Below are 26,742 nucleotides of genomic sequence, written 5' to 3' on the forward strand. Positions count from 1 at the left end.
CGATGTAGATGACCTTTAGAAGGCATCATCTAATAGAGTACAGTACGCGGCTAAAAGTGATGAACATCGATCTTTAGAAGGAGATAGCAGATTTGTAGAGCATTGTCTCAGTCGTTGAGACCGACAAAACGTCATACAGGTATGAGTGACAGAGACAACTCTATAGCACACATCTATGAGTAAATTAAAGTATGTAAACGAAAAACGTGCCAAAATAAAATGATTCAAATCTGTGATTTGAATAAATAAACATAAGACTTAAAAAAATTATGACTGCATAGTATTAGGGATATTGGATGTTGTTTGAGATCTTGAGTATTACCTTCCAGTTCTTATCATTGATCTCAGCGACTAATGAATCAGTAATGAGCGGTGCTATGTCGGTCCGCGGTCTGTTGTCCTCCACGACCGCTGGTTCCTCGTCCATCGGCTCATCATACGGCTCTTCGATCTCGTCGCCCATCGAGCCTTTGCTGGCAGACTAAAAATATTATACAAGATGAGATTTTTAGTGTAGCGACACACTTGCCGAAAGTTCGGTTCAATACGCTCGCAATGTTTTTAAGTTACCTATGTACACATGTACTGAATTTCTGATGCGTTCGGCGTAGCGCCGTACCTTCCGTTGGGCGATTAATTCGGCTAGAACGCATTCAATGTACTTTGCATAGCAAGCGACATATTACACGACGCGTTATGCGACCTAAAGTTCGGCGCGTGTACTTCTCCTAAGCCCTCTATAATAGTCAATATGGTAATAAAATCCATATTTCTGGGTAATTCAACACGTCGCAACCGCATCCCACCAAGTGACGACACCGGCTGACAACGACGACGCCACGTACCACCGCACGTCCGTACATAAAGTTTATGCATTGGATCCTTGGCTTATCACTCCTAACAAACGTATGGCACTGTCAAGAAACTCAGTAAATAAAACCTACCTTACTGACTGTCCCCCAACTGTCTCGTAGGCGTCGGCGGCGAGCTATTAGCATACTTGTCCATTTCAAAGCTAATCAGTTGTTTAGTTGCCGCCTTTTCGCTGTCGAAGTGGTTCAATAGGGATGGCCCCAACATCGACTTGATCTGTTTCTACCACCCGTTCAGAATCCGTAATGATGGTTTACCAAGAAACTCAGTAATCACCCAGTAAAAAACCTACCTTACTGACTGTCCCCAACTGTCTCGTCGGCGTCGGCGGCGAGCTATTAGCATACTTGTCCATTTCAAAACTAATCAGTTGTTTAGTTGCCGCCTTTTCGCTGTCGAAGTGGTTCAGTAGGGATGGCCCCACGTACAGTGAGAGTATGCCCAGGAAGTTAATTGTTGAGGTACGAACGTTGGGGTTCGTTGCCGCGAGCGCTTTTTTTGCGTGTATTACTACTGTTTTGACGTTCATTCTACAAATAAAGATAATATTTAGTTAAAAGAAATTAAGTTTTCATAATTATGCTAGAATTATAAAAATATACATTTTTAAAACGATTTTACATAAATTGATTTCCCAAGTGTCGTTAGTGACGAATAAGGCTTAAAGCATCTAAAAATTGACTTATGAAATTAAAAACTCACGTGAACCCAAACTCCTTGATAGCACAAGCCATCCAGTTGAACATCTCAGCCTGTACTTTAGGGTTCTTCTGCGAGTCCATGGCAAACGTCAGTCCCTCGTTCAGCACGTGTTCCAGCCCGCAGCCCTCCGCTAGGGACGTGAGGCAGTCGGACGAGATTGTGGCGCAGGAGGTTTCAGCCAGCTTTGTTACCACATCTTGAAGCACGAAATCTGCTGCTATCCTGTTGGAATATTTTTTAGTTATGTGGGATGGGATAAGTTCCAGTTCCAGAAATATGTTGACACGACTACGACACGACTTTGGGTTTCGAAATCTAAATATATAAAAGGAAAACGTGACTGACTGACTGTCTGATCTATCAACGCACAGCTCAAACTACTGGACGGATCGGGTTGAAATTTGGCATGCAGTTTAGCTATTATGACGTAGGCATCCGCTAAGAAAGGATTTTTGAAAATTCAACCCCTAAGGGGTGAAATAGGGGTTTGAAATTTGTGTAGTCCACGCGGACGAAGTCGCGAGCATAAGCTTGTCCATTATATAAGTCTTGTTGATTGGCTAAGTATGCGCGAGATCCTTTTATCCAATCAGGAAACTGTGTAATTCCCATTTTGTCATACACTGGACTGTGATGAGGCATGGACTGAAATATAGACATTACTTACGTGGAAACCGGGAAATTCTCTGTAATATATTTACAGGCCTCAAGTCTGGCCTTCAGGACTTGTACATTGGTGTCTTTGAGGCCAGGTTTTTTGTTCAGCACGCGGTATAAGACTTGCGCCGATGTGTCTGCCGTTGTGAGGCCTTGGACTGTGGAGTGGAAGGACTGGACTGCGACCAAGCGGTTCTTCCAGTTGCCGTCGCCAAGACCTGATGAGAGAGTCATTTTCAGTAGTACAACTTTAAGGTATTCATCATCATCATCATCATCATCATCAACCAATAGACGTCCACTGCTGGACATAGGTCTCTTGTAGGGACTTCCACACGTAACGGTTAAGTTATTCACTATGTGTTAAATGTTGTAGCTCAACGGGTTGCAAAGCTGAAATGGCAATGGGCAGGGTACATAGTTCGTTCGTAAAACCGATAGACGTTGGGGTCCGAAGGTGCTAGAATGGCGACCTCGCACTGGAAGACGCAGTGTTGGAAGACCCCCCCACTAGGTGGACGGACGACATCAGACGAGCCGTAGGGTGCCGCTGGATTCAGGCGGCGCAAGACCGTGGCGTGTGGAAGTCCCTACAAGAGACCTATGTCCAGCAGTGGACGTCTATCGGTTGATGATGATGAAGTGTTGAGATAAGGAGTTTTTAACTATTTAATTTCGATTTCGACATCACATTGAACGTGGGCAATTCCATGGTGAACAGTGAGAGGGCTTGGAAAGCGATAGTCTCCTTCAGCGAGGAAGTAATGACGTAGAAGGAGGCAGCGGAGAGGTTACGAGAGGAAGCCGAGAGCACTTATATCACATGCGCCGCAGGAGAATCGGGCGCAGGCGAGCTGCGCATGACCGTCGCTTGTCCCCTTGAATAGGACATCCCGGTAATAGGCACAGGGGGTCTGTTGCCCGCGGGGGAATAGGTCCTTGAGTTGGAAGGCAAGGCTTGCCTTTATTTTATTTTATTTTATTATAAAGGCACACAAAACAGGTTTCAGCTATAAATGGTCCAAATAAAAATAAAAAACAATAGATTAAGATCTAAGCGGTAACCCTAAATATGTGTACACAACAATTCTTAAATAAATATATGCACTAACTAACTGATAAGATACAATTTATAAAAACACAGAAAAAAGAAATACAAGAAAATTAACTATGAAAAATATACTTAAAGTGGAGAAGATGCAAAATGTTGATTAATATGCTTTGTTCCCAGCGAGCCTAAAACTGTGTTGGGGACCCTCTTTTAGTCCCAGAGCTAGGCCTGTTTTAGCGGGTGCCGTTAGCTGGGTTACAGTTGAATACATTCGTGTCCCTGTGCCTAGCAATGGACAAGACGGAACACCGTGGGATTTTAGTCGGTACGAGTCCGACATAAACACCGCGCCTTCCCAATCGCGGTGGTATCCATGAGAATTTCCCCATGTTAAAAAAGGTGGTGATACCAATAAAGTTATAAATAAAGTTAGGTGGGTCCAAATAAAGTTGATCCGCCATATTAAATTTATGGTGACGTCACACGTCTTAGAGGCTTACCATTGACAACATCCTCTGGGAACAACTGCTCTGCTTTAGCATCTATCTCCTCCTGTGATAGCTCTTGTTCTCGAGGCGGGCTGGGTTGAGCTCTCGCTGACGCTTTCTTACCACCAGCTGTTGATTTCTTTGCAGCTGTAAAGAATAATATAACTTAGTGGCTGCTTCGGCATCATCTAATAGAGTACAGTACGCGGCCAAAAGTGATGAACATCTATCTTTAGAAGCGTCATATGGGTATGAGTGACAGAGACAACGCTCTACAAACGCTCTGAAATGTCATTCTAAAGTCCGATGTACATCACTTTCGGCCGCGTACTGTACAGTAAAGATGGGCGTTATTGGCTATTTACGGCAACGGTTAATCAACAGTTACTTAGTTTCAATACCGATATTGTTAACCGTTGCTGAATATCGGTATCAGAGTTGTGTTTCAACTAATTTAATATGCGCAACGCGCAGCGGTTTCCGTAGTAGTAACTAAGCTAGCTGCCGTATCAATACCGTCTGTATAGCTAGCGCGCGCATATTCACTAAAATAAAACCAATTTTACTTTCATGAATATCGTGAAGTAATCACAACCTTAAGTTCATAGCAGTAAAGTTTAATTTGATCATTGACATAGGTCAAACTATAGTGGACGCCTGCACGAATAGTTTGCCACAGTCCAGTTAACCAAAAACATTTCATGAAGATTGATAAACCAAAGAGGACCTTATCTCTATTACTCTAAGGCTAACTGTATTTAGAATGATAGATCAAAGTGTAATGGACAAGTACTTGTACAGTTAAGCCTTAGCGTAATAGAGATAAGGTCGGCTTTGGTTTACCAAGTTCTTAGTTACTAAGCCGGTAGCCAATAACCGCTCCTTCTCAGCTTTCAGTGAAAGAAAGAAAGAGAAGGCATAATTATTGCGTTTCTAGTTACCAAAAAACTAAACAATGCATTGTCAGTTGCCAGTTGGCAGTGTTGCGTTGTCAGGTGGTTCGTCATAGATGATAACTGAAAACCGTTGCTAGCTACGACAATAACGCTACGGTACGCTATAGGCACGGCAGCGGTTTTCAGTTAAGTTAAGCTATAGCGGACACATGTCTACTGTACAGTATTACCACTTTTATAAGCATCGGCAAAATTCGTTTGCACAGAAAAGCGCAACCTAAGGGCACTCATATCATCATCATCATAATCACGGATTCCGTAAAAATACGAATCGAATGTGTACATATTTGTATGACGGCCACTTCGATGAATCACGGATACGAACCGAATACGGATGAGTGCACCAACGTCCTAACACTGATCAAAAAGGTCTGTATTTCACTTGGTATAAATTACCAAGTAAAATACAGACCTTATTGCTTGACGTTTAGATTTTAAACACAAGAACAACAGACACTGTACTATCTCGCTCATAATTCGCGCGTACAAAACATGGCCCGTAGATAACAACCAATAGCGGACGGACACGCGCTATGATTGGCCGAGATATTTTCGAGCCATTGAAAAATAAGATTTTTGCGCAGGTATAGTTCCCGGCAGTTAAAATAGTCGCGTCTGACCTACGATGCGAGTGCAAGCTCGCGCACGTATTGTTCCACGCGCTCGTGTATTGTGTACGGATGTAGCACTCACACTAATGCAGATGGCGAACTCGGGGTGAGACGCGGCGCGCGGGCTGGTGTGTTTCACTCCCTCACGTCGCGCGCCCCCACTGACACCTAAAAATGCTATTGCGACGCGTCTTGCGGTTAAGTTCAGGGATGACTATTTAACGGCTACAACGGCATAACTTATAAAAGTACTGTAATATTAAGATGCAGTTTACTTACCAGTAACTGGCCTTTTCACAGGTTTGGGTTGTGAGGAGCCGGCAGCAGACTTGCCGTCTCCTTTGCCCGTCGCGGTTGTGGCTGACTTTGGTTTGGCTTCCTTCTTTGGAGCCGATACTTTTACTTTGATTTCAGCCTGTATAATGATCGAAAATCGTGATATTAGGCTTGTGATTTTTAATTTAAACAACTTTATTGTTAACAAAATTACAGAGCTTACAGGAGAGTAGAAATAGAGCAAGAGAATAGAGTAAGGAGAGCAGGAGTAGGAGAGTATAGGAGAGTACATGAGGGGGTGCCAGCCAGGCAAACAGACAAACAGACAGACAGACACTTTCTCATTTATAATATTAGTACGGAAGTATGGACTTATTTTAGAGAATTTATATAATCTAAGTAGCACCACTTTTAAAATACCATAAAAATATAGAATACCATATATACCTTATCAGCAAACTCTTTAATTTTCTGCTCTTTTAAGTTGTCCAATTTGCCAATGTGTGGTGCGATGTTCTTTTCTCCGACCAGCTTTGTTGCTGTACCCAGAGCCTCCGCCGCTGCATCTCTTACAGCTGGATCTGAATTGAGAAAAAAATATATGAGTGTAATCTTTACAGCGGTTGAAGAAAAATAAAGGCACACTGGGTTACTTTTTTTGGAAACAATTTTTCTCATATCATGAAAGCAAATAAAGTATAACTTTTACTTGGTATAATGGTTTTTCTTCAAAGTTATTAGGAAGGGAACAGTTTTAAAGTATGTCAAAAGCTTACAGAGACAAAAAACTTTTAATATCCAGTCTCACCTGCACTTTCAAGCAGTTTCAGCAGCCCGGCCACATAGGCCTTAACAAGTTTCTTGTTAAACGCCGCGGGCTGCGTATGACACAATGCCCGCGCGAGGAACAAGGAACTCTCTGCCTTTATAGACGGGTTCTTGTTGTCGAATGCCGCTAGCATGTCTTCCATTATTGCTTCTAGATTTGTCTGCGAAAAACAATACGAATGTGAGTCTATGTTAACAATTTTCTTGTCAAACGTCGCGGGCTGTATGTGACAAAATGCCCGCGCAAGGAACAAGGAACTCTCCGCCTTTATGGACGGATTCTTGCTGTCGAAAGCTGCTTGCATGTCTTCCATTATTGCTTCTAGATTTGTCTGTCAATCAACAATCAAAGAAGAAATAAATATTAATGCTAAGAAACACAAGGCCAGGCTTGAAGTCCATGTAAATAGTCTGGCAGTGTCACTTACCACATGCAGCAGAGTTAATAGGCTGAAAAGAGCCACAATAGAAGAACTGTCTTGTGCACACTAAGGCCAGCGAAAGCATTATGAGAAGAGTTTCTCGATGGAGTGACCTTCTCGCAACCCTGAATCCACTCATAACAATCTGATAAAAGTCCATTCAATGACTGATTGCAGATAGCTTTGAAATATTAAAAAAAAAAGATTTGTCTGCGAAAGACAATACGAATGTCTATAGTTTAAACTATAGACGGATGATACGGATGGACGGAACGGATGGGTTCGAAACTAGTCTGGCTAACGTCGACGAAACACGTGAGTAAAACCGGTTTGTCATGTATGTATAAGTCTATAGTGTCATCATGTCGACCCATCGCCGGCCTACTAATGAACACGAATTTCCTCTCAGAATGAGAAGTGCATGGGTCACAGTTCACCATACTGGCTAAGTGTGGATTAGCAGACTTCAAATTTGAAAACATTATGGAGAAATCTCAGGCAAGCAGGTTCACTTACAATGTCTTCCTTCACTCAGTTTGAGGTGTGCATCTCGGACAAAACCATAGGAAAGGTGACTGACTGACTGACTGACTGATCTATCAATGCACAGCTCAAACTACTGGATGGATCAGGCTGAAATTTGGCATGCAAATAGCTAGTATGAAGTAGACATCCGCTGAGAAAGGTTTTTTGAAAACTCAACCCCTAAGGAAGTAAAATAGGGGTTTGAAATTTGTGTAGTTTGTGTTTCCACGCGGACGAAGTCGCGGGCATTATCCAGTGACCTATATCTTATACACCTAATAGGTTTTACTTAACGCACAATTAGTATTTAAGGACGTCATTCGACTTAAGAGAGGTCACGCTTAGTAAACCCCATGTCACGTAATGGGATTCGCTGATTGGACTAATGGGATAGTTTCACATAACACTTTTAAATCTTGTTGTCATTATTGTACAAGGTGTAATCTCGTTGTTGTAATGGTATTGGGACTTTATATTTATGGTTAACTAGCTGATGTCTGCGACTTCGTCCACGTGGATTTAGGTTTAAAAAATACCGTGGGAACTCTTTGATTTTCCGGGATAAAAAGTAGCCTATGTCACTCTCCAGGTCTTAAACTATACCCATGCAAAAAATCACGTCGATCCGTGGCTCCGTTGCGACGTGATTGAAGGAAAAACCAACAAGCAAACACACTTTCGCATTTATAATAGGGGTAGTGACTAGCTGATGCCTGCGACTTCGTCCACGTGGATTTAGGTTTTTAAAACCCCGTGGGAACTCGTTGATTTTGGGGACAAAAATTTACCATTCACTCTTCAGCCCCCTGATTGTGTAAAAAACGTAATCATTATGATCGTGATCGGTAGCAAATTCTGCCCCTTGATTGGCTGTGAAAAATGTGAACAGCAAAGTCAACCAATCAAGGGGCAGAATTTGCTGCCAATTACATTACGATCAACACAGGGCAGGTCATGCATAAAATCACGCCGATCCCTTGCGACGTGATTGAAAGACAAACCAATACACCAGCAACAATACACCAAAAAACAAACACACTTTCGCATTTTTAATATGGGTAGTGACTAAGTGATGCCCACATTTTCATCCACCTGGATAGCGTAGACACAGGCAGTCGCGTATGGCTGGAATTTATTGGCAAGTCCACTCGCCACCTTCCTCCTATAGCAACTACTATAAGTTGGAAACTTGATACTCACACAAGGGTAAATAGCATCAATGGCTTCTCTCAATGCAGTGACTACATTGGTCTTCTTCTCTTTAAACTTCTCCAGTATGGCCTGGACACAGGCAGTCGCGTATGGCTGGAATTTATTGCGAAGTCCACTCGCCACCATCCCTAATAACTTCCCTCCCAGAGCCACTACCATCACGTTGGAGTCTTTCGATATCACCTGGAAGTGCAAGTGCAAGTAGCTTTTTAGTGTACAATTTCTTTAGCCGCGGCTTGAGTGGCTCAGATTATTTTTTGGATGGAGCTTAGGTTTCAAAGATCGTCATCAAATTAAAAATACCAATTTGTTAAATCCTAATTTTTGAAGTAAAATTTTCTTCTAACTTACTTAGCGGGACTTGATAAGTTCAGTGCTTTTTTCGGACTGAAATAACATTCGCGTTTATTTGTCCGTGTTTAAAATGGCCGCCAAACGGGTCAGCCATTTTGAGTCCGCCATCTTTTATCGAAAAGATGGCGTTTAAAGTACCAAGTAATTAGTGCCATAGATCAAAAGCTTTAATTTTTTATCATTACATATGATAAAAAACGTCTAGTTTTCAAAATATAATTATAAGGAAATACAGGATGTAACCAGAACGCTAGCAAAATCTTAGCATCATTGTAATACTATCTAAACACAATCTAATACCAATAACCATTTATGTATATCATTCAAAACTGCGACGACCAACGACGTGGCATTGACTCCGAATGGCCTACTTACGCAACGTTCGTTGACCTCTAGCGTCAGTCAGATAGTTTATTTGCAATATATCGTAAACTTTTACAAAATACAGGAATTTTTTCGTATTCGTTTTTGCTAGCGTTCTGGTTACATCCTGTATTAGGAAACCCACAATAAAATTAATTATGACGAAGTATTTAAAAAGAAGCAATACACACCTTTTTCAAAGCTCGAACCAAGTCAGCGTAGTCCCCTGGCTCCAACTTAGGTGCATGCTTCAATAAATGCTCGAGGGCATCTAGTGCCTCCTTCCGTTCCTGCCACTTCTTGTTCTCTAACTTGTCATAGAAATCCTTGGGTAGTTTGGAGAGGATTTCCACTGGGTCTAAAAGCTCGTAAGGGTCCATGTCAGGGGAGTCCCCGCCACCCGCTTCTGCGTCTTCATCGTCTGCACCACCTGGATTAACATTTGCTGGGTAAGTTGGATTCTAGACTTAAAACAATGCAACTTTTTAGTACTGTAAGTGTAGAAAATCTGTACGTCCATCTGTCAGCAAGCTATATCTCATGAACCGTAAAAGGTAGAGAGTTGAAATTTTCAACAACAATTAATAATAAAAAAAAACAAAATGGCCATCATGCAAATTAAAAAGTGCATTGTGTTATTTCTTGTATGATCAAACGGAACCCTTTGTGTGCGAGTCCAACTCACACTTGACGGGGTTTTCAATGAGTAATGTACCTTTTACGATTTTCGAGTAAATAGCAAGGAACATATTTCAATAACTGTAGAAATGCTCATTTTAATAATGCAATGAGGAATATGATGCAGATAGCTCTAGCTATGCGTGGAACTGCAATTGGGTATTTGACTACATCAAAAATAAATTATTTCTCGGTGATTATTAAATAGAGGGTCTTCCAAAATACGTAAAATCCACGTCCTTTGTTAGTTTTAAGTGTAATAACCATTTTAAATTATCGATTCAACTAAAAAAGTACGTCACTATGATGTGACGTCACATTCCAGTATATCATAGAATATCGCGCGAATAGTGCGCGTTTTGATGTTTGATAAAAAGTTACTGATTTGACTAGTTGTCAAATACCGTTGAGGATAATATTGTATATCAAATAAGCATGAAAAGAACAACCGCCGAGTTTCTTGCTGGTTCTTCTCGGTAGGAAAGTCATTCCAAAACGTGGACTTCTGACGATTCAAAAGTTACTTGTCAAAAGTTGATAGAGAGATATAAAAAATTGCATACCATCAACAGCATCTGAAGGTGGTGTATCCCGCACTCTGTTTTGCTGAGAGCGCAGGTATCTGGTGGGTGTAGCCCCTCCGGAGCCACTGAACCCTTCCCTAAGTTCTTGTTGCACCACCGCTTGAAGGGATGCTATGTGAGGCTCTACTGCTACTCCGATCCATCTTAAACAAAATCCATACTAATATTATAAATGAGAAAGTGTGTCTCGGCAATTTGTTAAATTTTTCTCTCAGTAAGAACCATACCATCCTCGTACTTCAAGGAATATTATAAAAAAAGAATTAGCGAAATCGGTTCAGCTGTGCTCGAGATTTGCGATCAGCAACACATTCAGCAATTCATTTTTAGGGTTTCGTAGCCGAATGGCAAAAAACGGAACCCTTATAGATTCGTCATGTCTGTCTGTCTGTCTGCTAGCCTTTCACGGCTCAACCGTTCAACCGATTTTAACGAAATTTGGTACAGAGATAGCTTGGAAGGACATAGGCTACTTTTTATCCCCGAAAATTAAAGAGTTCCCACGGGATTTTCAAAACCTAAATCCACGCGAACGAAGTCGCGGGCATCAGCTAGTAAAATATAAATTCACAAACCTATGCATTTCAACAACAAGCGCTTTCATTTCGTCTCGCACACCTTTATCCCTGTCAGCCAACAATATGGGTATCTTCTTAACCATTGGTTTAATTGCTATCACTTTATTGCCAAACTGCTTAAGTGCAGAGTTTAGGGCTGAGACACAGGCGGCTACGACTTTGGGGTTCTTCTGCTCCATGCCTTTTAGGAGCTCCTCTTCTACTACTTCGTGTTTTTCTATTTCGATGTACATTAGCGTGATCTGTCAACAGATTGTATAAATATGTTAATACAGCTGGTTGATTCCGTAAAACCTGCATCAATCATTATTACAATCGCAATTGTTGTGATTGGGTGAATTTATGGTATTCTTGTTGCAACAATGAATTGTAGCCAATTCTTTACAAAAAACACTAACAAATAAAAAACACTTACTATTTTTATTAAAAAAAAAAAACAGTCTTATGTTTTCAATTTTCAACCGTTTAGACATTCAAATATTTTTATAAACTTTTTTTTCCAAGCCTGGTTTTTTATCAGACTGTTGAGCTCTGGTTTATAAACTAAATATTTCACGTACCTGCAAGGCGAGATCTTTTGTCTTAGTTTTCGGCGCGGCGATGCACTTGGCAACAATGCCGGACATAACCTCGCCCGTCGTCTTTCCTGCATGACCGCAGTTCTCCACGAAAACGAGCGCCGCTTCCAAACCTGGTGGAAATCATCATCATTAGCATCATCAACTTTTCGCCGGCTGACTACTGAGCACGGGTCTCCTATCAGAATGAGAACTCAATAGCTCAACGGTAGGCCACCAGTTCAAATCGTTGCAACCACTAGTTGCACTATTGTCGTACCCGCGAAAGGGGAATATTAGTCATCATTGGCTAATATTCTTTAAAAAAAAAAATTAAAAAAAACTCTTTGGCATGCAGGTTTCCTCACGATGTTTTCGTTTACCGTCAAAGCAATTTGTATTTAATTGCTTCAAAAAGTTAGAGGTTGCCCAAGATTGAACCCCAGAAGAGAATCCCTAACTGCATGTGACATACCATGTGACATCTCAATACAGTGTTAACTCATCATTACATTAAAAAAAACTTTAATAAAAACCCCTAAATCTTAAATTTTTAAAGTGCTCTTATATGTAATTTGCATCTTTGGTTTATCCATTGCTCAAAGGAAGATATTAGCTTGAGTCATTTAGGTTATCTCAATCAATTAATATTGTTCTGACAACAAGCAAGCATTTCCTGGATATCATTGATTGTATAAACATTTATTAAAGTCCAGTCCAGACATTATAATGGAGTGTACTGCTATGCTATAGAATTACATGAGTAATCTTTGTGTCCTAATTGGTAAACTTTTGTAAATATTTAACGAGAAATTCAATGAATCATTTTGAATTAAAAAGAAATTCTTTGATAAAAAAATTTGCTTGGTTTTGCTTCATTTTTAGGGTTCCGTACCTCAAAAAGAAAACTGAACCCTTATAGGATACCTTTGTTGTCTGTCTGTCAAGAAACCTACAGGGTACTTCACGTTGACCTAGAATGATGAAATTTGCCAAGTAGGTAGGTCTTATAGCTGACATTGGGGGAAAAATCTGAAAACCGTGAATTTGTGGTTCCATCACACAAAAAAAATTTGTGGTCATAAACTAATAATTAGTATTTTCCATTTTCGAAGTAAGATAACTATATCAAGTGGGGTATCATAGGAAAGGTCTTCACTTGCACATTCTAAAACAGATTTTTATTTATTTTTATGCTTCATAGTTTTTGAATTATCGTGCAAAAATCAAAATGTACAAAAAAATACGACTGTATTACGGAACCCTCGTAGCGCGAGCCTGACTCGCACTTGGCCGGTTTTTTACACCAGAGAGAAAAGAGCAAACACAAAAAACCCTACTATTGTTTATGGAAGGAATCATGATCCTGCAGGTAATAATATTATGACAATCACAATTATTGTTGTGATTAGCTGAATTTATAGTATTCTTATTGCAACAATGCATTATTTGAATGATGATGAATATTACAATGAAACTTATTGTAAAATTGCGCTGTTTATTTTCGTATATTAAAAAAAATGTTAAAGAAGGATCATTTCTAATACAAGACAGAGTATAATGCCAGGGACTCCATCCATGTGGATTTAGGTTAAGAATTCTGTGGGAACTCTTTGATTTTACAGGGCAAAACGTATCTCTATAACAAATTTCATCAAAAAACGGTTAAGATATGCAGTGAAAATCTAGCATGCAGATAGATAAACAGACACACTTTCTTATTTATAACAAAGTGCAACCATATTATATTACCAAAGGTATAGAACCTTTTGATTGGCTATTAGATTTCAAAGCAAGCAACTAAAATCTCTTACCTCTTTCTTGGGCAACTGCATTGCTGTCTGTTACAAATTTCTTTATCAGACCCAGGTATTTATTCCACTCAGGGGACTTCTCGTCGTCGATCTGGTTGAATAGTTTAATAGCTTCCTCATATCCCGCAACTCTGGCTTTCCACAGTTTGTGAACACATTTCTCATCTGTCGGTAACTTCTTATATTCATTTTCATCCTCCATGGTGGAGTTATCTTGACTGAAAGTAAATAATGTAATTTAGATTTTTGTTAGATGGAAGTTGGCATTACTTTGCAAAGTCGATGAGTCCATGATACACTACAATCAATAGCTTAATTTGAAATACATATATTAAAAGTATGCACCTAAAAAAACCTGTTCAAGTGCGAGGCAGACTCAGACATGAAGGTTTTGTACTAGCATACAAGATTATGAACATCTTAAAAACTATTTACATGGCAGCCATTTTGAAATTGTTATAATATCACTTTGATTATTATATTGTTTGTAGTGGTGAATATTTCAACTTAAATGTTGAATAATTTATTACATTAGCACTTACAAGCAGACAACTAAGTCACTCTTTCTATATGTAAGTCAATTCTTATACCAGTTTCCATTACTATTAATGTAGCAAGTAAACAGTGAAATTTATGCACATAATGCATAACATGCAACTGCAGGAATGCAACTCTGTATCTGATAATATATATCGGCGCAAGCGCCATCAGGTTCAACATAAAACTAATACTGGTTGTATTTAACTGTTATAATAATTTAATAATAATAATTTATTACTATTAAGACAGTTAATAGTAGTAGTTGAGTTATAACTACCTAATTGTTTATTTAGAGAACTTGTGTTCACACATTTGACTAAGATGTGGATCCTTGCATGTCTTCACAGTTCATTGTATCTTGATGATTACTTTTATGTACTTGAATAATTTGTAAATAATTATAAGGCAATTTTAGAAGCGTTTAGTTAATAGTTAGATAGATTAAATAAATAATTTCTAAGAGTTACCAAGCTTCGACAAGTTCCATGTGAGAACACTAGATGGCGTAAGGTTGGTAACTCTTAAGACAGGTTGTTTGAACTTGAATAATTCGTAAACATTAAAATTAGATTATAATAATTATTGTTCATTGCTAATTAATTAAATAAACTTTAATATTTGTCAAATAATGTTACCCCACCTTAGATCAAAAGGTGGCGCTAGTTGTAAGCCCGTGTCGGTAAAATCACCAAATATTAGTTCCCTCTAATAACAAAGATGGCGCTAGTAGCCCGCCGGTGACCATTGAAGGAATGGTCGGTAAAATAGGGCTGCTAGCCGCCATCTTAACAAAAACCATTCTCATTGCTTCGCGACCACGGTGCAGGCAGGTCGATTCATCCGACGCGGGCGTGCTGCGAAATAAGCTAAGTGTTTCGTATTTTAGTTTTAAAATAGTTTTAACATTCTCGGTAATGTGATGATGTGATGTAAATACGCGACATGATCTAGATTTCTCATTTATCAGTTTAATATCAAGATGGTTGATTTGATTGTGAATAAAAGTGTGCTTACATGATTAAACTGTAATTTACATAACCTAAATTGCCTTTGACTATTCAAAAGGTTTATTAGTGGATAGTAATTATGAGTGACAAGGGTGTACATGACGTCAGCAATGCTGACGTCATGCTTTTTAAAAACACTACAGGAACCTCTGCTCCGTCATCAGAAGTGGGATACGATCCCACTACTGCGGTGCACCAGGCATCAGAAACCGTAAGTACCCAGCCTACTTCACCAACAGATAGAAGTTTGCCCGCTGAGATTGCGGAAAGCGCAGACACCATACCTACGCAGGCGGCGCCTACCAGTGTTAATATGCCTGCTAATTTCCTTATGCAGATGATGCAGACCATGAAGGAAATGTCTGATCGATTGTCAGCGCCACCGCGATCGGAGAAGGTAAAAATAAATGACATATTCCTACCCTCCTATGATCCCGACGCCAACATAGGTGTTCGTGAATGGTGCCAACACGTTACCCAGGCTGTTGAATTATATAACCTCAACGACTACGAAGTACGGATGAAGGTGGGTAGTTTGCTTAAAGGACGGGCCAAATTATGGGTCGATAATTGGCTTGTTACTACATCAACGTGGGCAGAGCTTCGAGATAACCTCATTACTACATTCGAACCAGAATCAAGGTATTCGCGCGATATAGTTAAATTTCGTGAACATATTTATGATTCAAGTAAAGACGTGTCAGAATTTTTATCCAAAGCGTGGGTTCTCTGGAAACGCATAACTAAAGACAAATTAGGTGACGAATATGCAGTTGAGGCGGTGATCGGTTGTGTAAACGATGAACGACTTAGAATCGAGTTATTAAATGCTAGGGCGACATCTGTGCCTGAATTAATATCTGTAGCCTCAGCGATACGCGTTAAACGTCCACATAATAATAATACCCCACAACCTCCTAATAAACGTTCGCGGCCTAACGAATCGCAAAATACCCTCTTTTGTCAAATTTGTAAAAGAAATAACCACAAGACAAGTGATTGCAGATTTAAAATTAGCAATACCACACAGCTGCCCAGTAACGATAAAGATAAATCAGACAAAAGTTCTGTACCCTCAAATAGGCCAGTCTGTACATTTTGCGATAAGGCCGGACACACATTTGAAACCTGTTTCCGACGCGAAAAATCCGTTGTTTCCCATATAAACTGTATCGGTAGACCGAAATTAAACCAAATAGAGGTTATCATAGGTAATTTCGCGTTTCAAGCAGTTTTCGATAGTGGTGCAGAATGCTCAGTCATTACTGAGAGTGTCGCAGCTAAATTACCGGGCAAAAGAATTCATTGCGTAAATTATTTACGTGGAATAGGGAGAGTCCCAGTTATATCTCTGTTTACTCTAGTTACAGTTTGTGTAATTGATAACGTAAACGTTGAAATTCAGTTCTTTGTTGTACCGGACGGTGACATGACCTCCAAGATTTTAATAGGAATGGACGTGATTAGTAATAATGATCTCAACGTTTTAGTAACTGCAACGGGCACTCAATTAGTCCGACAGTATACAGTTATGCACATAAAATCAAATAATTCCATTTTCGACAATTTAAATTCTGACCTTACTAACGATGACGAAATTAACCGATTGCGCATTTTGTTGAACAAATACTTGCATCTATTCATTCACGGATTCCCTACAACACGCGTTAATACTGGACATTTAGAAATACGGTTAAAGGACCCTAATAAGTTTGTTGAACGTAGGCCTTATCGTTTGAGTCCCGTAGAACGCGAAAAAGTACAAAACATAATTAAAGAATTACTTGAACATAACATCATTAGAGAAAGTGTCTCGCCATATTCAAGCCCTATTATTCTTGTTAAAAAGAAAAACGGAGATGACAGGTTATGTGTAGACTACCGCGAGTTAAATTCAAACACTCTTAGAGACCATTACCCCCTTCCGTTAATTTCCGACCAAATAGATCAGTTGACAAACGGGCATTACTATACCACATTGGATATGGCTGCAGGATTCCATCAAATCCCGATTTCCGAACAGTCTATAGAAAAAACGGCATTTGTCACGCCTGATGGCTTATATGAATATTTAACAATGCCATTTGGCTTGAGCAACGCATGCTCTGTATACCAACGCTGTATTAATAGGGCCTTACAGCAACTTTTAGGTTCAGCGGGCGTTGCTCAAGTCTACGTTGATGATGTCTTGAGTAAATGCATTGATTTTGAAGAGGGGATTTCTCGTATAGAAAGAATCCTCATTGCACTGGAAAAGGCAGGCTTTTCTATTAATATAGAGAAGTCTGCGTTTTTCAAGCGTTCTATAGAATACCTTGGAAACATAATAGCAGATGGACAAGTTAAGCCAAGTCCACGTAAAGTAGAAGCACTTGTAAAAGCTCCCGTGCCAACAAATGTTAAGCAAGTTAGACAGTTTAACGGTCTAGCTGGCTATTTTCGTCGCTTCATTCCCAACTTTTCTAGCATAATGTTACCTTTATACGAGCTAACGAAACAAGGTGCCGCTTGGGAATGGAGCGACCGGCACGAAGAAGCACGTAATACTATTATTCAGTACCTGACGTCTGATCCCGTGTTATCAATATTCCAGGAAGATTACCCCATCGAACTGCATACTGACGCCAGTAATCTCGGATATGGAGCCGTCCTCATCCAAGTAATCGACGGTCGCCGGCATGCTGTCGCATATATGAGCATGCGCACTACAGACGCCGAGAGCCGTTATCATTCGTACGAGCTCGAAACGCTCGCAGTGGTGAGAGCTATAAAACATTTCCGCCAGTACTTATATGGTCGCACGTTTAAGGTTGTAACGGACTGTAATGCCCTCAAAGCATCTAAACACAAGAAAGAACTGCTTCCTCGAGTATACCGCTGGTGGGCGTTTCTGCAGAATTATAATTTTGAAATCGAGTACAGAAAAGGACAAACACTCCAACACGCCGATTTCTTTAGCCGGAATCCAGGTACGTTGAATGTTAATATTATGACCAAAGATTTGGATTGGCTGAAAGTGGAACAACACCGTGATTCTACACTACGACCCAAAATTGACAACATCCTACAAAACCAGGAAGTTCCCGGGTATGTTTTGAAAAATAACGTCCTTATGAAGGTTTGGCAGGACTCGACCTTGGGACACCAAGAGGCCGTTGTGGTACCCAAGACGTTCCAATGGAGTCTCATAAGCAGCTATCACAATGCATTGAAACATACCGGATGGGAAAAGACCTTACAAAAGATTAAGGAAACGTACTGGTTTGATAATATGAATACGGTGGTGAGAACCTTTGTCGACAATTGCATTATATGCAGAACATCTAAAGGTACGTCAGGTGCTGTGCAAGTGCAACTTCACCCTATACCTAAGCCTACGACAGCATTTGAAACCATCCACATGGATATAACAGGAAAATTGGGCACTACTAACATCCATGACTATATTATTGTGACTATAGATGCTTTCAGCAAGTACGTACTTTTATATCACGCTAACAATAAAAACCCGCAAAGTACGTTAGCAGCTCTCAAACGTACGATACACCTGTTTGGAACGCCAGCGCAGGTAATTGTCGATGGAGGTCGGGAATTCCTAGGTGACTTCAAAAATTACTGCGACCAGTTCAGTATCAGCATACACGCCATATCACCAGGAGTAAGCCGAGCCAACGGGCAAGTTGAACGAGTCATGGGAGTCCTAAAGAATGCCTTAATAATGATAAAGAATTATGAAACTGAATTATGGCATACTGCTATAGACAGCCTGCAGCTTGCTCTGAACTGCACACCGCATCGCACTACAGGTACGGCACCACTTACGTTACTTACCCGTCGCAAGCACTGCGTCCCGCCTGAGCTCATCGGCTTGGTAAATCTAGAGCAGCAAAGCATCGATATTGACCAGCTTTATCGACACGTCACACAAAAGATGACAGCGGCAGCGGAAAAAGAAAAGGCTCGCTTCGACAAAAATAAAGCTCAAATTCACAGATTCCAGAGAGGAGACTACGTGCTGATAAAAAATAACCCTCGTAACCAAACGTGCTTAGACCTGAAGTTTAGTGAACCGTACGAGATTTGTCGTGTACTCGAAAATGACCGCTACTTAGTCAAAAGGGTGGTAGGACAAGGCCGCCCTCGAAAAGTGGCCCACGACCAGCTTCGCCGAGCACCACACCCTGGTCAACAGGCAACCGTATCGGCGGACACGGACATCAACGCAGGCGCTCCCGAGCACTCCTCCCAGTGCGCCCTCACACCGCCAGCAGCCAACCACGAGCCACACGACACCGAGGCGTCGGAAATGACTAACTACGAGCCTCGACCCTCCACATCCAACGAGAGGGTCCTCGACGAGACTGCCGATTAGCTCCACCACATAAACGGTGAGATTGTAACCTCTATTTTATCAAAACTAAAATATTTTCTCCTCTTATAGCAGTACTTCACAATTAAACAAATTCTACTTCATTACATTATTATTAATTGGTTAACTCATGATATGATTATCATCATAATAATAAAAGGCTAAAACTCATAACTAAAGCATAGTAATAAGTACTGTTATAAGATTATTCGTTAACTCCTTTACGTCTATTCCGTGTGCATGCTTTTATATTTCAGAGCCTCTGGGGACCACGGTCATAAAAATAAGGCCTAGACCCCAGCATCGACCTTCCCATTAGTCCTCTAGAGCCTCTGTGTACCACGGCGCCGAGACAGGAACGCCTAGAGCACAGCATCAACCCAATTGTTTCAGAGCCACTGGGGACCACGGTCATAACTATGAGGCCCAGACCCCAGCATCGACCTTTCCTGTTCCTTTAGGGCCTCTGGGGACCACGGTCATAAAATACCACTATGGGGTACTAACAATACCATTATGGCCCAGACCCCAGCATCGACCTTTCTACCTTAATAAAATATTGCTGGCGTAGTGAGACGTACAGTGATATCAAAAATAAAATTGACTATGAAATATGACTGAAATAACTAATTTGACTTAAATGACTGCTGACGTAGTGAGACGCTCAGTAGATAATAATATGACTGTATTACTAGCGTAGTGAGACGTATAGTAGTACTCATAAAAATCCTAATATTATTATTTATGTAATGATTATTGCTATCGTGGGGAGACGTAAAGCAGTATCAAATAAATGTTTATTTTAAAAGAAGTTTCGTTATAAACTTTTAAATAAGAAACTTAATTTTATTCTTCGAGCACTACGTAATGTAATCAAAACCTAGATAAATAAACGACGTATCACAGATACGCATTTCAAAGTTTAATATTTCTTGTTACAGAAGGTGAACAAGTGCAGAGCGCGCACTGTTCCTCAGAAAGGCCGTATCGGCGCAAGCGCCATCAGGTTCAACATAAAACTAATACTGGTTGTATTTAACTGTTATAATAATTTAATAATAATAATTTATTACTATTAAGACAGTTAATAGTAGTAGTTGAGTTATAACTACCTAATTGTTTATTTAGAGAACTTGTGTTCACACATTTGACTAAGATGTGGATCCTTGCATGTCTTCACAGTTCATTGTATCTTGATGATTACTTTTATGTACTTGAATAATTTGTAAATAATTATAAGGCAATTTTAGAAGCGTTTAGTTAATAGTTAGATAGATTAAATAAATAATTTCTAAGAGTTACCAAGCTTCGACAAGTTCCATGTGAGAACACTAGATGGCGTAAGGTTGGTAACTCTTAAGACAGGTTGTTTGAACTTGAATAATTCGTAAACATTAAAATTAGATTATAATAATTATTGTTCATTGCTAATTAATTAAATAAACTTTAATATTTGTCAAATAATGTTACCCCACCTTAGATCAAAAGGTGGCGCTAGTTGTAAGCCCGTGTCGGTAAAATCACCAAATATTAGTTCCCTCTAATAACAAAGATGGCGCTAGTAGCCCGCCGGTGACCATTGAAGGAATGGTCGGTAAAATAGGGCTGCTAGCCGCCATCTTAACAAAAACCATTCTCATTGCTTCGCGACCACGGTGCAGGCAGGTCGATTCATCCGACGCGGGCGTGCTGCGAAATAAGCTAAGTGTTTCGTATTTTAGTTTTAAAATAGTTTTAACATTCTCGGTAATGTGATGATGTGATGTAAATACGCGACATGATCTAGATTTCTCATTTATCAGTTTAATATCAAGATGGTTGATTTGATTGTGAATAAAAGTGTGCTTACATGATTAAACTGTAATTTACATAACCTAAATTGCCTTTGACTATTCAAAAGGTTTATTAGTGGATAGTAATTATGAGTGACAAGGGTGTACATGACGTCAGCAATGCTGACGTCATGCTTTTTAAAAACACTACAGGAACCTCTGCTCCGTCATATACAATGGTCTTTGTCTTTGTTATTTAATAGCTAGTCGAAATATATAAAATGAAAAGGTGACTGACTGACTGGCTGACTAATTGACTGACTGACTGACTGATCTATTAAATCACAGCTCAAACTACTGGACGGATCGGGCTGAAATTTGGCATGCAGATAGCTATTATGACGTAGGCATCCACTAATACAGGATTTTAGAAAACTCATCCCCTAAGGAGGTCAAATAGGGGTTTGAAATTTGTGTAGTCCACACGGACGAAGTCGCGAGCATAAGCTAGTTTTTTTTCATATTTATAGCTATTTAAGCATGAACACACACCTTAACATTGAGTGAGTTTTAAGGCGCACCATGTAACATACTATAACTATTGCATACAACTTTTTTTTATAAAAATTCACTTACAGTCAACTCGCCCTATCTTATTTACACAAGGAACAACACACTCTCTCAGAAATTCAGCAAATTATATCGACAAAGAACAACAGGACTCTCTCAGAAACATAGCTCATTTATACAAAAAATCAAAAGGACTCTCTCAGAAACTCAGCTTATTTACACAAAAATAAAAAAAGAACTCTCTCAGAAACTGTGCTTATTTAAACAAGGAACAACAGGATTCTCCCAGAAACTCAGCTTATTTACACAAGGAACAACAGAACTCTCCCAGAAACTCAGCTTGTTTACACAAGGAACAACAGGACTCGCCCAGAAACTCAGCTTATTTACACAGGAAATAAAACAACACTCTCATGAACTCAGCTTATTTACTTTGGCATAACATAACATACCAACCCAAAATGGTGATCTGTATTTTCTTTCATTAAAAAACTCAACTGTGTATCAAAGTGAATAAAGATAACTTTAAATTCTTATAAGATCAGCCTTGATAGCTCAACGGTTAAAGGAGCAGACTGAAAACAGTAAGGCTGCCGGTTCAAACCCCACATTTTGCACTATTGTTGTACCTACTCCTAGCAGCTTTGACGCTTAATTGGAGGGGAAAGGGGAATATTAGTAGGCATGATAAACTTGGCTAATATTCTTTTTTTTAAAGATATTTTTACCAAAGAATACTTTTCTGCAGGGAACATTGTGAAAATGATAACCATACTTTTAGCCCAACTATTTATTTAGTTCCGTTTAGTTTACAACCAAATTCACACCATTGTTTTCACCTGTTTTCTAATAAGTTCATATTTTCACACACCTCACAAAGGCTTCATAAGAGTATTAAAGGCCAAGTCTGGTCTTGCATATGTAATTTCAATTTATATTGAAAAGGATTCTTGCTAACCATGAAACCAATTTTTGTACTAAATATGCATCTTGTGCGACCTTTAACGTGATTCCCTACCAAGGTCAAGGATTGCAGTTATTTACTGCAGCATGCATGAAAAATCGTGCAATTACACCTATGCAGGTAAAGTCCTAGCCAATTTATGGCTTTTCAAGAAGTCTTATTGTTACAAAGGAATAATTTAAGCATGTAGGTAGGTAATAGGTAAAACTTTTGTTGTTTTTTGTTTTTATTACTAATGTCTATGAGCATACCTAAATATTTACAATTTAATTGAGTGCCAACTACGCAAAACTTAATCCTTTAATGAAGGAAATACATCAGAAAGACGTAAAACTCACAAAATTGATGATTCAGAACGGCAACGTTAACTTCATTGCGTTAACAGAATGGCTACCTGGATTATACCTAACAAAAGACTTTAATTATGGGCCGTTTCATTTATAGCCGTATCGAATATGCGGATATAAAGCGAGATGTGAAACTGGATCACATACTTTGGGCAGACGCCCGACAACGGTCACTTTCTACGATACAAACAAAATTACTTCATGCCACTTCATGCAATTAAACTTACCGTTACACAGATGTTCTTAATGCGTCAGGATAATTAAACGAGTGAAATTGAAATTAAACCACATGAATCGTTAAAATTTCACATTATCTAACCAGAAGTTATCTGTAAGTAAATCCACAAAAAGAATTTCTATTTCGACGTCGTTTTTTAATTTTGCGATTGCGAATGAATTGAATTCATAGAAAATGGACGTATGAATAAATGTTGCCAATGCGCAAAATATATCAAATCTGTCATTTTTTTCTATCAAAAATAAACTATCATCTATGACTATCATCTTATCATATCTACCCCCGAATAAAGAGAGGAATCGAGTCTGATGTCCAAAATAATATTGAAGAGATGCGGGAATACGTGGGGAATACCCAAAAATAATATAAATATATAAATCGACCGAAAAGAATTGAAACTAAACTAAGGCCACCACTTTCGTTCTTGTGGTAACAGCATGTACTGCAACCAAAAAATATTGATATTTGATTTATTTTTTAAAATACTGGAGAATCTATACCTATCGTAATAAAAATAAAATTGTTTACCTTGTGTTAACTATCAAATTGATTGAAACTCCATAATATTCTAAAACTTTTACACTGACATGCACACCTACAAAGTAGCCTCTAGGACCTACTACCTCCCTAGTAATAATTTACTTTTAACTTATACAGTAGGCTTAACATGCCTACTTCTTAAATATAATAAAATTTGCAGATACCCAGCGTTTCCTACTACGCTAAATGAAAAAAACAACGCTAGAATCGTCTTTGCACGATTGCTTTTATATTTAAACCAGTTTGGGGCACATCGGTTAGGTGGTTTCAAAGTCTATAACGCACATAGAAACATTCATTCTAGTAGTTAAATAGTCGGGATGCGCTTATTTTTACGCAGTATTTTGAAGAAATAATTGATTTGTTTTAAAAATTGACTACAATTTTTGTTTTTAACCGACTTCAAAAAAAGGAGGAGGTTCTCAATTCGTCGGAATCTTTTTTTATTTTTATTTTTTTTTATTTTTTATGTATGTTCCCCGATTACTCAAAAACGCCTGGACCGATTTTGAAAATTCTTTTTTTGTTTAAAAGGGTATACTTCAAAGTTGGTCCCATTTCAATTTGGTGAAGATCTGATGAACATCTTCGAAGATAGATACTGGAACTCCTCAACGGATAAGAGTAAATTGTTCGCGATCAGTGTAATAGCTTAGTAAACAGTAGATTTTTAACCAGTCATAGCATAATTCCATGGGGCCACTAAAAATTGTGAAATAAAATTTTTTTACAAAAAAAATAAAAACCGACTTCGTTACATAAACACTAAAAATTGAAAAATAATTCAATTTATTACCGAATATATTATGTATACAAGAGTTAATATAGTTCCATAATAATATTTTTTGGGGTCGGTGCCAATGAGGTGCCATTGTGGAGTCCCATAAAATATGAAGTCCAGACGATTCGCGCAGCTAAAGCTAATTGGCACCGGCACCAAAAAGTATTATTATGGAACTATATTAACTCTTGTATACATAATATATTCGGTAATAAATTAAATTATTTTTCAATTTTTAGTGTTTATGTAACGAAGTCGGTTTTTATTTTTTTTGTAAAAAAATTTTATTTAAGTTATTGTGCAATGGTGGGTTTCAGTATACTAGGCTACAAGTCTCGTAAATTGCTAATGTGCGAGGTACATTTTAGTGACGTCAACACTAGACTGAAGTTTCGAGCTGATGGTACCTATATTTTTATTTCGGCTGACGTCAAAATGACGTCATTTCGATGTTAATGCGACAAGGTTCCAGCGCAATAGCAATTTTCGGGACTTATACAATAGCCGAAGCGTACACAAAATAGGAGGAATTCACAAGTATTGTCCGTAAAATGACTTCTCACGCGCCATTTTGACTCTATGGGTCAACTGTCATGTCAAAAGTACGGTTGGTACCTTGGATGAATGATTACCATCTCTATGGTTGGTACACTATTAAAATAAAGACTAGAATCGTATTTTTGACATGAAATTTGACACAAAAAGTTAAAATGGCGTGTAGTTGCTTATATATTGTAATACCTTACGTTTACTCGAATTTTTAATGAGGAAGTTTCAGGGCAACGTTCCAAAAAAATTTCATAGCTGGCGCTGTTTACTGCACCCACTAAAAACGAAAAATAATACCTATATCTATATGATCTATGCTTTAGGTCGTGTCAATTATTACGTTTCTTCCCCGATGCAAAATAAATAAATTACTTCTATAATAGTTCACAGATTTTGTGGGGATGAAACGTAAAGAAAACTACAATGCAGGCTAGTTGTTACTCTTCATCTATGTCATTAATTGACACCACCTAAACATTAAAGCATAGATCATAATATAGATATAGGTATTTTTTTTTATCTTTGGTGGTAGTAGCATTCAGTGCCATCTATGAAAATTTTATCGAACGTAGCCTAGAAACTTCCTCACTGAACCACATACCTGTAACGTTGTGTTAAATAAAATAATGTTTCTTTAAATTATCTGGCTTTATTTTAATATTTACACTTGGATTATCTTAGTAATTAATATTAATACAATGAGCTTAGTGTGCACGGATCTGGCCAACTCTTACAAGTGAAAGTCTATCAATTGACGTTGACACATGACAGGTGACACCTACGTACGACATTGACAATAATTGGTCACTTGTCTATGAGTTGTCTCTGCTACAATACCTACATCACTAACATCTTAAATATGGTATCATTATTTTACGATTTGACATTAGCTAATGTCAAAATAATAATCTGTGCTTGTTTTTAACGATGGCAAGACCATTGCTGAAATTTCAGTTCATTCTTTAGTCTTTTTACTATGGTCTTTACCATGCCGGTTTCACCATTCACGAATACATGCATTATTATAATACATTCGTTCAAAAAAAATTCAAATGGTTTTGTAAGCGGTTGTGGACGAGACGTGTGTCGCGGTTTTTCGTGACTACTGTGCGTTCGCAGATTTTGCAACTTGGAACAAACTAATAAAAGATTATTGCGTTTTTTTTGTTTCCATTCACGTTTTGTGCTTTTTTATTTTTCATCGGAATTGAATAGGAGTAAAATAAAAGTGAATGAGACAATAAACGTACGGACCTTGTGTTGTGTTTTCGTTTTTATATCGACGCAAGATTAACATTATAATATTGACGAAAAGTGAGTTTTTAACAGCTGTTCGTGCATAGTATGCTTCATATTGTAAGTACAGACAGTATACTTTATATATAATTAGTATGCATTGATACCATGCATCATTATTTTATTTTTGAAATATCTATTTAGATTCATCGTAGGTACCAAACGCCTCCCAAATGTGGCGGGTTGTTCAAAATTGGACAGCGCTGCAATGTTTTATTATTATACCAAGTCGTCTCACGT

The 26,742-nt window shown here is 38.7% G+C and overlaps 2 protein-coding genes across 4 annotated transcripts in view; one reads left to right on the top strand and one right to left on the bottom strand.

The window, feature by feature from the left end:
• Positions 1-23,500, bottom strand: part of msps (msps cytoskeleton-associated protein 5) — a 48,987-nt gene extending 25,487 nt beyond the window's left edge. Inside the window, exons 1-15 of the mRNA XM_034980772.2 lie at positions 23,326-23,500; positions 13,530-13,747; positions 11,719-11,849; positions 11,156-11,400; positions 10,560-10,723; positions 9,510-9,748; positions 8,590-8,784; positions 6,423-6,603; positions 6,062-6,195; positions 5,618-5,753; positions 3,784-3,918; positions 2,243-2,450; positions 1,576-1,797; positions 1,166-1,403; positions 323-481 (exon numbers count right to left, since the gene is read on the bottom strand). Coding sequence (XP_034836663.1) covers positions 323-481; positions 1,166-1,403; positions 1,576-1,797; positions 2,243-2,450; positions 3,784-3,918; positions 5,618-5,753; positions 6,062-6,195; positions 6,423-6,603; positions 8,590-8,784; positions 9,510-9,748; positions 10,560-10,723; positions 11,156-11,400; positions 11,719-11,849; positions 13,530-13,731 — 2,589 coding nt within the window. The 5' untranslated portion in view covers positions 13,732-13,747; positions 23,326-23,500. The remainder of the gene's footprint in view (positions 1-322; positions 482-1,165; positions 1,404-1,575; positions 1,798-2,242; positions 2,451-3,783; positions 3,919-5,617; positions 5,754-6,061; positions 6,196-6,422; positions 6,604-8,589; positions 8,785-9,509; positions 9,749-10,559; positions 10,724-11,155; positions 11,401-11,718; positions 11,850-13,529; positions 13,748-23,325) is intronic.
• Positions 23,501-26,247: 2,747 nt separating this feature from the next.
• gol (goliath) overlaps positions 26,248-26,742 on the top strand; it is a 100,079-nt gene continuing 99,584 nt past the window's right edge. For 2 of the 3 annotated variants that reach the window (XM_034980778.2, XM_034980779.2), the window contains exon 1: positions 26,249-26,562. The gene's annotated coding sequence lies outside the window, so the exon portion shown is untranslated. Of the gene's footprint in view, positions 26,563-26,742 lie in introns of all 3 variants that reach the window. The other variant, XM_069506245.1, reaches the window with a different exon arrangement.

This window comes from Maniola hyperantus, chromosome 22, assembly GCF_902806685.2.
Source record: "Maniola hyperantus chromosome 22, iAphHyp1.2, whole genome shotgun sequence".
Taxonomy (NCBI): Eukaryota; Metazoa; Arthropoda; class Insecta; order Lepidoptera; family Nymphalidae; genus Maniola; species Maniola hyperantus.